The following is a 16998-nucleotide window of genomic DNA, read 5'->3' as shown; positions in this document are numbered from 1 at the left end:
TGTGTGTGTTTTTCTTTTTTTTTTTTTTTTTTAATTTGAAATGGGGGGGAGAGCAAAATTTAAAAAAGAACAAAACAATTTGTCTGGTCCCCAGATCCCCTGGATCCTCTTACCCCCATGAAGTCTTTAAAATCCATTTAAATCGAAATGGGCAAGACTAATAATACCCTGGTTGCTCCTGCCCTTCCGCTGCCGCTATTTCAAAGAGCGCTGGCAGACTGAGGCCGGCACCATTATTGCTTTCTTCAAAATGAGTGGGCTGGAGACCCTAGCTCGCAGCTGAAATTTTCGTAACACAGAAAAATAGGAGTAGGCGGAGCTGTGTAGTTGGGCTGCAGCGCTGAGGCTGGGCGTGCTGGAATAGCAGAGCCCTGTCTTGTTACTAGTGGGATTGAGAACAGCTCCAGTGTGATGTGCTGGATCAGTGTTGCCCAACCCTCCCCCGGATGCCCGCCAGCTAGTCAGGTTTTCAGGCCATCCATAGTGAATATGCATGCGATAGATTTGCATAAATTGAATACCTAGAGTATGCGGATCTATGTCATGCATATTCATTGTGGCAATCCTGAAAAACTCAACTGGCCAGCTCTGCCTCTGGGAGAGGGCTGGGAAACACTTATTAGATTGAAATCATTTTAATACTTTCTTCACTCTGACATAAATTTAAAGATAAAATTAAAAACTGCCATTCGAATTTCTGCATCTGCATCTTCCAAGGATGTGTGTCTTGCATGACTGCAAGCGCTTTCATTATACACTTGTGGGGTCGTGAATCGTGGCATATCTCTAGGTTCAAATGGATGGCTGTTTTGGGGTTGTTGCTTGCATTTTCTGATGTATTGGTTTATAAAACCATAAGCAGAAGATGGCTGCTGTACATTGTGCAAGTGCTTGTCTGTTATACGGCCATCATATGCTTGTATAGTCATCTATCTTATAAATAAAAAGTGAAAACATATAAAATATAGCTGTGTTTGAATTTTTTAAGTGCTAGAGTCCACCTATTTGTGACATCCTGATACTCTTGAAGCTGCTGTAAATAGTAGAACTACTGTTTTTAGAAATTGCAGGAGGTAATGCCACCGCCCTTCAACCACTCAGTACATCCTAAAATGAATTAAAGCAGTGTGGCTCAAGGGAGACTTACCTTCAGGGTAACATACTTTCTCCACAGAAATGATAATCCCACCTTTCCACAAGCTACAGTACTGATGAATAAAGGCTAGCTAGAATTGTCCAGAGCAGACCATTAAAGACCCACCAATCTCTCTTCCAGATTTCAAAACAGAAGAGGGGACAGAGATGCACATGGCCCCATCACAATGCAGCAGTGTTCCAATGACTTTTGAAATTTCACTGGCAAGCCCGTGTTATAGCAGGAGGCTCTGGTGGCTACCCCACACCACCAAGCTTAGATGTGATTTATATATATGAATGACATAAATATGCAGATAATTGCTGTTGGTTTCTGCACATTTCTGCTGTCATGAGGTGCTGAAAGCAAAGCCCAGGTGCTGTGCTGGTCTGGACCCGAGCATCAGACACTGGTAGCTTTTCCGAAGCACACCTGATGAGGTCTGATGGCACACTGATTAGGAAACAGTGACCCAGAACTTTGTAATGATAGGCACAGAAGCAATGCATCAGGTGAACTGTGACATCACCAGTATTGTGATGTCGTGTTAGTACTTAGGGGGAGTTTTCTTACCTGCTGTATGGCAGCATCCATGGCTACTGCTGCTGATTTTGTAGGTAGCAGGAAAAGAGTATGCTTATAAAACTTCGGGAGACGCGATTCCTCTGTGACACATCAGGTGTCTGGCACTAAAAAAAATACTGGGCTTAATTTGGAAATGTGAAATGATGTGCATGGAAAAGGTAAGCTCATGCTTTGCTAGTTCATTGTAACTTTAGAATACTATTAGGTGTTTTCAGTGTTTTAAAGCATTTAATGGGTGTTTTTTTTAATCTTGTAGAATGATTTGCAGTAGTTACTAGATTAAGTTAAGAGTAGAAGTGGGAAGGTTTCAGTGCTCTAAAGTCTTGGGTACTGTTTTTGCTGTATCTGAAAATGCCCTGCATCTTTCACACGTTCCGATGCTGCATTGGTGACAAGTCACTTGGTACGATTTAAGACTTTTTGGCGTGCACTTTGAAATTAATGACCATAGATCGTGTTTTATGAAGCCAATGTAGTTTTTGGTTTGGAATATCATTGTTACACAAACGGGTAGTTAGTTTTGAATAGGTTATCGTCTGAAGAGCTTCTTGGAGAGGGGGCCTTTAGCTTGTCCACAGGAACACTTACTGGTGGAAACTTGAGAGGCAAAATCTGATTTTATGATCTCTGTCAGTGATTGGATTTCTGATACACTAAAGCAGTTACACTTTTGCTAGGATCTCTTTAAGAAGACCAGGGAAGGAAGTGTGTTATGAGGTACAGAATTGTATACTTGCTCTCCAAGATGAATCCTTCTTAGAATACCAGAAATTACCCTGGTAGGCGATGGCCGTGTGGCCAATGATACCTCCTGATGAAAGCTAATGTAGAGCATTGGCTGTGGGATTTGTATTCCCTTGTTTTTGAGAGCTGGTCTTTTTAAATGTTAATGAAGCTATTGCAGCATGTGAGCTGTGAGTTTACAGCCCTAACAGCAGGTAGTAATTGGCCTTCTTAGAAAGCATTGAGGTAACCTACAGGGAGTGACCATGGCTCTTAACTTTCACTGAGCAGAGATGCTGGATGTTTTGGACCAATAGCCGTGAGGATTGTTAGAAAACCATGGTAATAAGACATGGAAGGTGAGCCAGGTGTTTGAGTTTAGTGTTGAAGAATCCTAGAGGACAATGACAAGGCCTGAAGTGGCCTCCCGGGGGGAGTGATGGAAGCCAGTACTTTAAGAGTTTCTGGACATGCTTGAGACTATTGGATGCCAACCGTAGGAGCAGGGTTGAAAGTTGAGGGAAAAGACATATGGGAAACTGGTGTTGGATTGAGAATGGGGAATTTATATGCTGTTCTACCCAAAGTAGAAGAATCACGGATGGATAGACTGGATGGACCAGTTTGGGCTATTTCCACAGTCATTTACTATGTTGATATGAGGTTTTTAGACTGTGACGTGAGCCCTTGTTTTCTATAAAGTGAAATCACGGAGAGGAATTAGTTACCAGGCTGTTTCACCTTTGATGTTGTGTGTGTTAGGTTGTGCAGAAACTGTCTGTGGGAAGATAAGGTTTCACAAGCTTTGTAAATTACTTCAGTACATTTGGAGCAATAAAGCACATTTGCATTTTATTTGTTTTGATGGTTCCTGTTAAGCACTCTCCCACCAACTATTAAAAGAAAAAACATAAACGGCTCCCAACTGCTTTGCTAAGAAAACTGAGATGTACTACTGCAGTGGATCCCACCCTTTTTAATGTCCTGGCACACCCAGCTGTGGGTTCACTTTTGTCTCTCCCCACTCTGCCATAATCACCTTCCCTTTCCTCCCACCTCCCCTCACTCCTTCTTCCCCAGTCTGGATGAGCTGCACGCTTTACCTGCTTCTGCCACCATTCCTTTGAAGTCGACAGGGCCCACCACTGGCCACATGGCGGTTCTGACTTCAGAGGGAAGCTGACAGAGGAGGAGGAGGCGGCAGCAGCAGGTAGGATGTGCTGCTTGCTGACTCCTCCTGCTAGTCAGAGACCATCGCAAGAGACTGGGAAGGGAGAGCCATTTTCCTCGCTGGCCCAAGATAATGGAATTCCATTCTAGAGTCACTTTAGGGATTTTAAAAAAAAACCCTAAAGACTTGGCTCTCCGGCGCAGCATTTGATACTAAATAACTCGGAGGTTACTGTATTTAGAGTGCACTATTCTTTTGTTTTGTGTTTGAGTTTGTAAATATTTTATGAATGTTTTTATTGTAAACCACCCCCATCACTTTTTGCCTGGAGAGGTGGTATATAAATAACTGAAATAAAAAAAAAAACGGAGAGATTAAGACTTGAGCCTCTGAGGAGCAGAAAATAAAAGGTCAAACAAATAAGACGTTGCACTGTTAGCGCTGGCTGTGACCCGCCCCCATCGTCTCTCTGCAGTTGGTTCAGATTCTGCAGAACTCTCGAGGTTCCCCTCTGGCATCCAAACTGGAAACCTCTGCCCTATTTCATGTCCCATTTCAAACTCACACAGCCTTGTCACTGCCACAAGCCCTTGTCTGGAGGAGGGGGAGGGGGGGGCATGCACCAGGGCTCTTTCTGGAACCCTGCAGTTATTTGCTCTAAATATGGCCACTAGGTGTCGCCATTGTCTAAGTGATTACAATATACAGCAATAGTTAAGGGAACCTTGCCACTATTTTTCAATAGCTGTTAACATAAGACGGTTACCCAAGAAGATTAAAAATTAAGATGGGTTTAAGGTGTCATAAAATATGTGATTTTTGTTTTTCCTTTCCTTTGATAAATCTCTCTACTAATTCCTGGGAAAATATATCTGTAGTTTACTAAGTTTTTGTATTAACATCCCTAGGGGTCAGAGGGTGGTATGTTGGATTAAAAATTCTTTGTGTAAATACTGGAACGAATTTGCCTGAGGGTCGTGGATGATCCTTTCTGCTGCATTCACAGTGTCTGCAGTGTGGGGCAGTGTCATGTAATGCTTCAGCACTATTCCTAACACTTACACAGTGACACTGAACACTCAAAATAGTCCTGCTAAGCATTGCTCAGGCCCACCTGCACTGGCAACCTGCCACCCACCACCTGGCCCCCCGCTTGCCTCTGGACAAGTATTGCGCACTCCATCAGCGTTGGAAAGGTAAACAGCGAGTAACTTACACTTCCAGCGCCGATTGTGACAGAAGCAGTGCTGGAGCCTCGGGAGCAGGTAAGTTCATACCTTGCTCCCGCAATGATTATAATAATATCAGGTGGGGATGGGGGAGGGGCCCAGAGGGTGGGTGATAGTTCAGCATTTGTATTTCAGCTGGGTGGGGGGATCCAGGGTGGGGGGGAGGCCTTAATTCTGGATCCTTTATAGCAGTGGTTCTCAACCTTTTTCCCATCGTGATACACCTGACAGACCACGCTCACATGGGTGATACACTACTCATTAAAATTCATGGCGGAAATAAAGGTCCATTTTTATTGTTAAGAATGACACAAGGGAAAGATAAGTACACTGTCTGAACAGAAATTGCATAAATAGTAAACATCCCATACCAAAACACCCATTTCCAAGACTCAAAACAGTAACCACCTTACCTAAGAAAAGGCAACACTGAAAATATTACACCAGACCTTAAGACACCAGTACATCTCCTATTAGGAAAACGGACCAAGTCAGGCTGTTAAAGAGCTCTACACGCAGCAGAAAACCTCACCTGAATCACATGTGCTGACCCTCACCTAACAAAGAATAAGACCAAAACGCATAACTAGAAGCATGCAGACAAAAACTGAATTGGAAACCGCAACAAGCCAGAGTCTCTGTATGCAGTGTAATAAAGGAAAAAAGAAACATCACCCATCCTTATAAAACAAATCAAGAAATATAAAATCAGTAGCAGTAAAACCATGCTAACAAAAAGAACAGATTCTTTCAAAACAGCGGATGAATGGAATATCCTATAATTAAAAACTCATATAAAAAATGTCTAGATACCAATAAAATATTTCAAAATAGCAGACGCAAAAACCCAGTAATGAGGAATAATAAGGATACAAAACCATTTTTTGCTCTGCATACCTGGGAACGTTTGATATCCAGGTGCCCTGAGATTGTTCTGAATTAGCAGAAGGAGGGATGGTTTGCTTGCAATTTTCTCCTCTCTGTCACATACCAGCGCTCTCTCTCACACCGGCTCTCAATCACACACATATACACATGCTCTCTCTCTCAATCACACACATATACACATGCTCTCTCTCTCAATCATGCACATATACACATGCTCTCTCTCTCAATCATGCACATATACACATGCTTTTTCTCTCTCATTTAGGGGCCGATGCAATACAGTGCGCTCATCCGAGCGCACTGTATTGTCCGCTGTCAGACATGGGTTAAATAGGCGCTAATCCACCTGCTAATGCAATAGGGGGATTGCGCCTATTTAACTCGCGTCCGACACGGAGTGAATGAGTTAGCGCTCATCACATGCAAATGCATGTGATTGAGGCTATTACTCATTCACTCCAAATGCAAAAAGATAAATGTGTGTCTCAGACGCACATTTATCGCTCAGATATTAACGCCTGCCTAGAGCAGGCGTTAATAGCTGAACGCATTGAAAGTAAAATAAAATAAAATAACTCGGCAGACCACCGAGTTATGAAGACTGACGCTGGTAAACTGCCTCGGTTTTCATAACCGGCCATCTGCCAGTAATGAAAATGGCCGCCGACAGGCTGGTTATGAAAATAGAGGCCGAGTTTACCAGCGTCGGTCTTCATAACCGGCAGCCGTGGCAGGTCGCATTAGCAAGGAGGCGCTAAGGTTGCGCAAGCGAACCTAGCGCCTCCTTCCTTGCGCGACCCCCTAATTTGCATATTGCATGGCGCTCTGAAAAGTCAGTGCCCGCTTTCCGCAAAGATTATTGCATTAGCCCCTTATATAGGTTCTTAATCACATGTTTACACATATGCTGTCTGCTTTTTCACACTTACACAAACACAGGCTTTCAGTCACACACTTATATACATGCTATCTCTCACTCACACAGACTCTCATTCACACACTTACACATATGTTCTCAGTCACATACTCCCATGCTCTGTCACCTACACCGGCTCTCAATCACACAGACACGCATGTGCTCTCTCTCTTTTACTTATACATACAGGCTGTTAATCATACATATGATCTCTCTCACTTACATATACAGATTCTCAATCATACACTTACATTCATGTTAACTCTCTCACACACAGGCTGTCAATCACACACACACACATTCTCTTTCACACAAATAGGTTTTCAATCACACACTTACACATACAATCTCTCAATCTCTCCCTTACATACATGCTCGCTCTTTCTCTTACACACACACACACACACACACACACACACACACACAGCCTCCTCCATTTCCTGCCTTAGTGACAACAGCAACCTCTTCCACTTCCAGCCCTCGCGGTCTCAAGAAAGGACTCCCATCTTCCCTCTTTTGCTCCGCGCCACTCTGCTCTTCTTCGGGCCGATGCGGCATGCACTAGCATGGACTCTTCTTCCCGCGAGCGTGGCCGCTGCATACCACTTCCTCTTCCAGGCCGCGGGGGAGGGCGAGAAGAAGAGACCATGCTCGCGACGCTGACTCCAGCTCTCCTCCCGCGTTCCACCCGGGCTATCAGCATTTTAAGCCCAGGTGGAGGATGAATTCCTATTTCGCTGGGGCAGGGGGAGCAGCTGCGTCAGCGGGGGACTGGGAAGTGTGGCGATATGTCTGCGTGTGCTTGGCGACACACCAGTTGAGAACCGCTGCTTAATAGTATTAGCAAAGGGGGTGGGGGCGGGTCTGCAGACCCCGGGACTTGCTTTTGACCCTTGCAAGGACTCTGGGATAGGGGGAGCATGGCCTTATCTGAAATTAGGGGAGGAGAGAGAAACTTGGGCAGTAGGCTGTTTACAGTTTGTTTTTGTTTTTTTTCATGTTAATTGTTCTATAATGAGGACTCTTTCCGGGTATAGTGTTTCTGAATTTGTACTTATTTTGATTCTAGTGGATAACAAGCGGAAATCCAAGTCAACGCTGGCTGTGCTGATTGAGATTATTAAAGAAGAAGGACTGTAAGTATCAGTCTTATCCTTAAACACCTCAATAGAGTGGTACTTCTCCCATGATATCTTTCTGTGAACCATGAAGAGACAATGTATATGTTCCATGTAAGATACATGCTGTCAGCTCGTGCCCATCTTTGTACTTGGTGGGAATACAGAGTACCCCTTCTATTCTAAACCCCTTACTTTTAGTGTCTTAAGGTCTTGTTTCATTCAAAATAAATGTGGCCGCTTGATAGGGCAAATATTGTAAAAATGCTAAATAGCAATGGTCATAAAAGCAGACATTATAAAACAACAAAAATTGGAATGAACCATACAAAGATATTTGGCATTCAGAAGAGGACCTGTCATACTCTAACCCAGGGGTGGGCAATTCCGGTCCTCTAGGGCTGCAAACCAATCGGGTTTTCAGGATAACCTTAATGAATATGCATGAGAGAGACCTCCATACACACTGCCTCAGTTGTAAGCAAATCTATTTCATGCATATTCATTAGGGGTATCCAGAAAACCCGACTGGTTTGCAGCCCTCAAGGACCGGACTTGCCCACCCCTGCTCTAACCAATTCACCAAAATATATGCCTTCCTTATCATCCAGCTACACCAGTCCAGATGTGCTGGTTATCTCCCCTACTAGCAGATGGAGACAGACACCTCTGTGACATCATCACTAGTAGTTACCAAGCTGCAGCTCCAGCACAAAGCCAGTATTTTGTCTCCAGAAGATGGAAGGACATACTTGTCTGGAGCAGCAGGAGCTTGACTCCCAGTCTTTGGCCTTTACCTAGCCTGGAGGAGAAGTTTAGGACTTCCATAGCCTGATCAGAGAATGGCACATCAAAAATGTTGCTCAACAAAAAGTTTGCTAAAATAAAGGACTCTGGAATAAGAATATAATCAAGCAGAAATATATATTGTGCACATGTGAAAAAAAAAAGTATACTCGTGATCTGCTAGGTGCAGCACTCGCCAAGAATCCAACAACTGCAGTTCTTGGGATAGAAGGACCACCCCCAGGTCAGCTTGGGAATTTTGGGCGGCTTACAGTTAACTTCAATGTGGTTGATTTGCTAACCCTTTAATCGCCCCCCACAAGAACAGCATACGCTTCCCACACAGAAGCTTTGGCCACCAGCATAGAGGAAGAATTGTGAGAAGAAACATTAGGAGCGTATACATTTAAAAACATCACTTTTTGCCCTTGGAGATCCCTGGCCACTATGATGAAACAGCCATCAGGGTCAGAGAGCACTTTTTCCTTCGTAAAAGCGACATTTTTATTAATCAAAATAGCTACACCCCGTTCGCGTAAGCTATAAGAAGAGAAAAAGCATTGACCGACCCAGCTTCGCTGATTCTTAGAGTGCTCGTGCTCATCCAAGTGAGTTTCATGAAGAAAAGCAATAGGCACCCCGCGCCTGTGCAGTTCAGTAAGAAGTTTAGTTCATTTAACAGGAGAGTGTAGGCCATCAACATTTAGCGTAGATAGAACTACATTAGACATTAGAACCAGGAGGCTCCTAAAATATTTGCAGCATAATTAACAATATGCAAAGAGAGAGCCCCCCAGCCCAGGTTCTCCCTTAGTTTGAGGCAGTTTTGAAAATGAAAAAATCCTCTGGTCTTCTTGGCCAACACACACACACACACACACACACACACACACACACACACACACACACACACACACACACACACACACACACCAACCACACACACACACACACACACACACACACCAACCACACACACAACAACCACACACACAACCAACAACCACACACACAACAACCACACACACAACCAACAACCACACAGACTCTGTCATCCATTCATACCTTCCCCACAGAAAGAAGGCGCACCCCCCCCCCCACCACACACACACACACATTTCTATCTTCTCACAAAACATGAAAAACTCTCAACCCCCCAGTAGAGCAGATCTCCCCAAAAGCTGGCGAAGTGGTGTTTCGAAGCATAAATAACCAATTTGTGTTTACCCGTTCCACTCCACTCATTATTTTATAGATCTCTATCATATCTACCCTCAGCCGTGTCTTCTCCAAGCTGAAGAGTCCTAACCTCTTTAGCCTTTCTTCTTAGGGAAATCGTTCCATCCCCTTTATCATTTTACTCACCCTTCTCTGTACTTTTTCTAATTCCGCTGTATCTTTCTTGCAGTGTTGTGATCAAAACTGCACACAATACTCAAGATGAGGTCACACAATGGAGAGATACAGAGGCATTATGATATTCTCTGTTTTATTCTCCAGTCCTTTCCTAATAATTCCTAGCATTCTATTTGCTTTCTTGGCCACTCCACACACACTGTACAGAGGATTTCAACATATTATCCACGCTAATGCCTAGATCCTTTTCATGAGTAGTGACTCCCAATGTGGAACTTTTGTGTAGTGTAGCTATAATTTGCATCACTTTGTACTTGCCCACATTAAATGTTATCTGCCATTTGGTTGCCCAGCCTTGCAAGACTCACTTGAGTTTCTCACAGTTCTCTTGTGATTTTAACAATGTTGAATAATTTTGACTCAGCAGCAGGCTTTGCTCACCTCACTTGTTGACTTAGGGGCGGATTTTAAAAGGCGCGCGAATAGCCTACTTTTGTTTGCGCTCCAGGCGCAAACAAAAGTACGCTGGATTTTAGTAGATACGCGCGGAGCCGCGCGTATCTGCTAGAAACCTGGATCGGCGCGCGCAAGGCTATGGATTTTGTATAGCCGGCGCGCGCCGAGCCGCGCAGCCTACCCCCGTTCCCTCCAAGGCCGCTCCGAAATCGGAGCGGCCTCGGAGGGAACTTTCCTTTGCCCTCCCCTCACCTTCCCCTCCCTTCCCCTACCTAACCCACCCACCCGGCCCTGTCTAAAACCCCCCCTTACCTTTGTCGGGGGATTTACGCCTCCCAGAGGGAGGCGTAAATCCCCGCGCGCGAGCGGGCCTCCTGCGCGCCGGGCCGCGACCTGGGGGCGGGTATGGAGGGCGCGGCCACGCCCCCGGACCGCCCCGGGCCATAGCCATGCCCCCGTACCCGCCCCCAAAACGCTGCCGACACGCCCCCGAAACGCCGCGACACCCGGCTCGCCCCCCGACACGCCCCCCTCGGAGAACCCCGGGACTTACGCGAGTCCCGGGGCTCTGCGCGCGCCGGGAGGCCTATGTAAAATAGGCTTCCCGGCGCGCAGGGCCCTGCTCGCGTAAATCCGCCCGGTTTTGGGCGGATTTACGCGAGCAGGGCTCTGAAAATCCGCCCCTTAGAGAAGAGAGAGCATTTATAAATATGCTAAAAAGCAGTGGTCCCAGTACAGGTTCCTAGGGCACTCCAGTATTCACCTTTCTCCAGTGAGAAGACCATTTAGCTCTACTTTCTGTTTTCTATCTTTTAACCATTTCTCAGTCCACAATATCCCATGACTTTTTAAAATTTCTTTAAGAGGCTCTCATGAGGTACTTTGTACCTTGGTTTACAGAGATTGAAGGAAGCAGAGGTTTACTTTTCACTTCTTTTCCTTTTCTTCATTTATCCAAGAAAAGTTTGAAAACATCATTTATTTGGAGGATCCTTTAAGTGTTTCAAATTATGTACATGTTATTTAAGTTTTAATGTGTTAGCTTTTTCTTCCATGGTTTTGACATAAGAATACTGGCTTTTTGCTGGAGCTGCACCATGGTAACTACTGGTGGTAATGTCATGGAAAAAGATGTGTCCTCTGTCTCCATCAGGCAATAGGTGGAGAGAACCAGATATCTGGACTGGTGTAGCAGGATTCAAAGAGAGGAAATTTATCAGGTAAGACTGCATTTCTCCTTTACCTGTGGGAGATTTCAGCTTCAAATATATTAATTTAAAGCTCTTATATATTGCATATTAACATTCCTATGTAGTTTACAACCAAACATTCACAATTATGATAAGTTAAAACAAATAAATAAGATAAAAGGAGTGACTCTATCCCCAAGTGGTATCACATAGCAACCATTCATGTCAAATTTTAAGCGTGATTGTTCAAGCCTTAGTACTCTCTAGACTAGATTACTGTAAGTTAGTTTTTCTGGGGCTACGAAAAAAGTCACATATTGACTTTATTTAGAGCACAGCAGGTAGGTTGATAGGCTTAAAATGAGTGCCCATATTATTCATATGCTTCGTGAACTACACTGTCTTCATTCAGTTTCACATACAGTTTAAACTGATAATGCTGTTAAAATCCTTCATGAATAGACTCCATGTTAGTTTGGTAAGAATATCTTTAAGTATATTCCGACAAAGTCTCTACATTCTTGCCAGCTTGACCTCTTAGTTCCAAGTATTCAAGAGGTCAAATTAGGCACAGGTCTCAAGTGCATTCTGTTATGGCTCCAAAACCGTGGCACTCCCTTCCAGTTGAACATAGATCCATTGATGACATTTTTGGTTTCAGGAACCACCTGAAAGCGTAGCTATTTATCCAAGCTTTTGACTACTGTTCCATATTTAATTGATTTATTTTGAGTTTTGTATAGGGTTTTTTCTGATTTGAGAATTGGTTTAAAATTATTGATTTAATGATTTATATTTATTATTGCTTTATGATTATAATTTTATTTTATTATTTAGATTATTGTTAGTATTACATGTAACCCTTCCTTAGTGTACGAGTCAGGTACAAAGTTATTTATAAGTTCTTTGGGACAGGGACGCTGGCTAGCTTTTTCTTCTCTTCCCATCCCAAAGTGTAGGTTCTTTGTACTAGGGGTGGAAAGGAGTCCTCTCCAGTCCCAGTACGGGGAGGCTGGCGTGTTTAGCTGATTTTTACTCATTGCACTGTGAGCTGTGCGTTGTGTGCCAAACAAACTACACTCTGATCACATAGGCATTATCCAAAATAAATGTTTACTGATAGTTTTGTTGAATGGCACAGTTAGATATGGCAAATCACACACCACAGTCTCTGTTGCACTTTTTCCAATTACAGCTCCTTTATCTGTGCATTAGTCTTTATTAAGCCAGGGATCCATCTACACTTCTGGATTAGATTGTGCAGTGGTCCCTTTGGGAATGGACCCCTTGACTGGACTGAAAACCCTTCCCGATAGCACAAAATCCTATCCTGGCACAGAATTCAATGTTTCTATCCCTCTGAACTTTGGGTTGATGCCGGATAGGTGTTCTCCCTTTAATGTGGACCTTTTACTTATAGTTAGTAGATTAATCTTCTGGAGGGATCCCAGGTGGTAGGAATCCTTGGCGGATTGCAAGGTTTACCAGTCCCCTTGATGGCCAGGAAGAGGGGCAAAAAAAACACTTCCTCCCAGATGCTGGAAAAACAAATCTTCTTTCCTCAACTTAGATAATCATAAAATTCTCTGCAGCGAGTCACCACCTTTTGTTTGACAGATCTTCCCTAAACACTGGGCATCTTCAGTTCAGGGTTCCCCAGTCCTTGGCCTCGAAAAGATCCAGGCCTCCAGCAGGGCTCCTGTAAATAAATGTTCAAAATTCCAAAATAGTCCCAGAGCAGCCACTCTCTACCGCTTGGGGGAGAATACAGCAGTGGAGCTGTTTGGCCTGTCCTGTAAGGGTCTTGGAGGGTTTCTGAGGCCTGGTAGGCCCAAATCCAACTTAGGAAAAATACAGCCTCTCACTCTGACTTCCAAATAATACTGCCACCAGAACCTATTACAGAACTCTGCTATAAAAATCTTTCCACAAGGGTATCCATTACAGCTCTGCCAGTGAGAGGGCTGTCCATGAATAGATATTCCCTTAACTATTCCTCTAACTGCACTAGTCTGTTCCAAGATCTATTAGTAACTCAGCAAGTGGTCTGGGTTGCATATATCTTGTTGACTGATTTATTTTTTTTATGTTTTATTGTACTTGACGTGATTGAATGTGATGATAATGGGAGTAATTCTGGAGAAAAAAAAATAGGAAAATTACTTGAGGCACAACCTCCTCTTTAATCAAGATTCTCCAAAAGATTTTGAAAACATTTGTCCTATATTTCACCATGACCCCAAAATTCCCATGCTGCTGTTAATAGCCAGTGCTACTTTTACTGGCTGAATTATGGTATTTGCTTTCTAAAACCATTTTGTCCTTCTGCAGCACCTCCATTATCTTATGCAATATTCACATTATTAATTTTCAAAGGAATTCCATGTATAAAATTAGCATATACTTTATTTTTATTTTATTTACAAAAATGTATATTTTGCCTAATTTCCAGAACATCTATTCTGGGTAGATTTGAGAGAAAACACAGACAAACAATATATAACAATGACAATATATGAATTTGAAAACATCATTATCCACACATGGGGCTGAAAATGCTTTTCGAAGCAATGATTTTAACATTTTCCGAAAAAGCTTATAATCCTGCAGCCGATGTAGGTTCAAAGGAAGCTTATTCCACAAAACGGGCTATTCTAGAAAAGACTTTGTTACTAGTCTCCTTTAGACACACAGCTTTGAAAATGGGTTTTGTTAAAAGAGCTGTAAACCTGCAAATCACAAGGAGCAGGATGGGTGAAATCACTCAAGCAGAGTTTTCAAATGAATAGGGTTTCCCTCCTACAACATACAAAAAACTAACAACAAGATTTTAAACTTTATCCTGAGCTCTACCAGGAGCCAGTGAAGATGTTGTAATACAGGGGATATATAGCCCTATGAAGGCAACTAGAAACCAATATTGCTTTCACATTCAATATCATTTCCATGGTTCTCAGCTGATAACCTGGCCAACCGAGATATATAGTGCATTGCAATAATCAGTTTTCGTCAGCACGAAGAACTGGATAACCAATCTAACATCATTTATCCAGAACCTATTTTAATCTTCAAAATTTCTTCAATTTAAATAACCCAGATCTCGCTATCATCTTTACCTGAGGATGAAATGGAAAAGCCAAATCAAATTGAAACCCCGAGTTTCCCGTGGATAGCAGGGCTGAATTAGCCATGCTGTCTGAGATGTCCTCTGGCGGCCTCTAGGAGGAGCTTCTCTCAGCGTTTTACAGAGCTGTGGCTGTGCGTGTCTTCCCACATGAATCAATTCCTTCGTCTCAGTCTGTTTTTTCCATGCTGCCAGTCTCACATGGAGATCTTTCTCTCTCTCCTTCTCATCAGAGTTCTTAAAAAAAAAAAAGAAGAAAAAAGAAAACAGCACTTTTCAGTGCTAGTTTGGCACCCAAACTGCCTGGTTTCAAATATTGCTAGTTCGGTAAAGTTATGTCCGTCACTGATGGACATAACTTCTTCTTCTGTATTTGCCTAGGCCCTGAGCATGACTAGTTCAACTGTTAGGTCTGTAGTTTGATGTTGCCCAGGGCCCAGAGATAATGCATACAGATGATTGCTCATCTGAGAGAAGATGAAGCCAGGTCCTGCACTCCGATTTCGGAGCGCCACTCCTCACACTCTTCCCTGATTCCGAACATACATAGACCAGCGAAAGAGAAAAGATCTTCCTCCTTGGGACCTCAAAGTAAGAAGCGAACGGTTCCAAAACCCCTTCGCTTTCTGCGCCTCACAAACTATCAGGTGGTGGGAGAGGCACCGTCAGCCGGGCCGCTGCCCACGAATCGCAACCCAGGTGCAAATGCGGCAAGGAATGCCCTACAACAACACAGGACCGACGCTCTATGATATGGAGATCCGGCACGGGCATCTTAGTCCACCAATCCCAAGCGCCCGTGCGTCCAAGCATGCTTCAACACACTGCCCCGCTCACCAGGAATTGGCGCGGCCCCATGATTCCTCATTAGAAGCTGCAGTGTACATGGCACAGAGGACATATGCGTCAGACCCAGCGCCATAAGGGGACCCCGAACGAAGCAGGCCTGCACCATTTAAGGCTGCATTGATGAAAAAACCAGGACTAGATCCCAATGTGTATTAACTGCACAAGAACTGCGTGACAAGGGGTTCTCTGATGTAGGAATACCCCCGGACTCTCCTTCATCAGGAGGCTCCTCTGTAGCCTCAAGGAGAGTGTACTCAGATCTTTCCTCCATTTCACGAAGGAAGCAAGATGCACCTCAGCTTCAAAAACCTTTGTTAAAGAGGCGCAAGGTGTGTAACACAGTGGAGCCAGCAACGCATTATGAGCGAGGGGTCTCATCAAGCATCCGCTTGGCTGCGGTACCAACAAGGGCCAAAAGAACAAAGTCTGACCACAACAAGCAACAGCATTCCCATACCGTAGTGACAGGGTAACAAACCACTGCAGGGGTGGCCTGGCCTCCCAGGCAGTGTCCCAGATTTCGGACATTCTTAACAATCTCTTCACATCTCTGGAATCAGGGAATGAAGAGCATCCACTTCTGAGTCCCTCATCGCTGGAATTATCCTCGCATGAGGGCTCCTCCTCAACCGCAGGATTTTCAGGGACAAGGAGGATCTTGTCCATCGATATCGCCACAGTCAAGCTCAGAACCATCTGACTCCCCGCCGTCTTCACCGGGATCTTCCACGGGCAATCCATCCGATTTCCCCCCCCCTCCCCCAACACACACAGGAAGCCCAAGAGCCATCTTCGCCACCCGAGGACCTCTTGTACTCTAACTTTATAGAGAAGGTACAGTCTCCACTCAGGGTGGAAACAAAGAGGGTACTAGACCCTTGAGCAGAGGTCCTCGGCATCCTGAAAATTTTCGAGATCCCATCTGAGCCTACAGCACTCCCTTCCCATGCAGTCATGGAAAAAACCTGATGATCTCCTTTCTTGGGACTTCCAGGAAAATAGATATGAAGTTTCGAATGAGGAAATCACCATATTTTAGTGCAGTACAGTTGCCACATGCCTTCATTGTGGTAGAGTTTGCCATGAAGAAGGTGAAGAAATGCACTCTACATTCTATCACTCCCCCGGAAAGGATAACAGCTACCTAGACTAGTTAAGGAGGAAAGCCTTCCAGGTGACCATGTTGAATGCAGAAATCCAACACTAGTTCTACATCACTCAATATCTCTGAGTGTTTGCAATTGCTCAAACACCTCCTTCGGAGTGAGTCCGGGGATAGAGCACTTCCTTCTCCTTTCGGAGTCCTGGAGGGAAGGCTTATGTCACCTCCTATGGACAGTGTATGAAGCATTCAAGACTGGCCGGTACATCAGCAGTGGTTATAGAAGCATGCAGGATGGGCCTGCTTGAGAGCAAGCGCCATCCTTGAGGATGTTCACGAAAAGTTAGCCGATCTTCCATGCAAAGGAGAT

General features: G+C 44.2%; 1 protein-coding gene across 4 annotated transcripts in view; it reads left to right on the top strand.

The window, feature by feature from the left end:
- The window catches only part of SLC25A17 (solute carrier family 25 member 17), a 100612-nt gene that overhangs the window by 43213 nt on the left and 40401 nt on the right, over positions 1 to 16998 (top strand). For all 4 annotated transcript variants that reach the window (XM_029590446.1, XM_029590447.1, XM_029590445.1 and 1 more), the window contains one exon: positions 7717 to 7783. In XM_029590446.1, the coding sequence (XP_029446306.1) occupies positions 7717 to 7783 (67 nt within the window). The remainder of the gene's footprint in view (positions 1 to 7716; positions 7784 to 16998) is intronic.

Source organism: Rhinatrema bivittatum, chromosome 2 (assembly GCF_901001135.1).
Source record: "Rhinatrema bivittatum chromosome 2, aRhiBiv1.1, whole genome shotgun sequence".
Lineage (NCBI taxonomy): Eukaryota > Metazoa > Chordata > Amphibia > Gymnophiona > Rhinatrematidae > Rhinatrema > Rhinatrema bivittatum.
The sequence above is the reverse complement of the archived record's forward strand: the minus strand, read 5'-3'. Positions and strand labels throughout refer to the sequence as shown.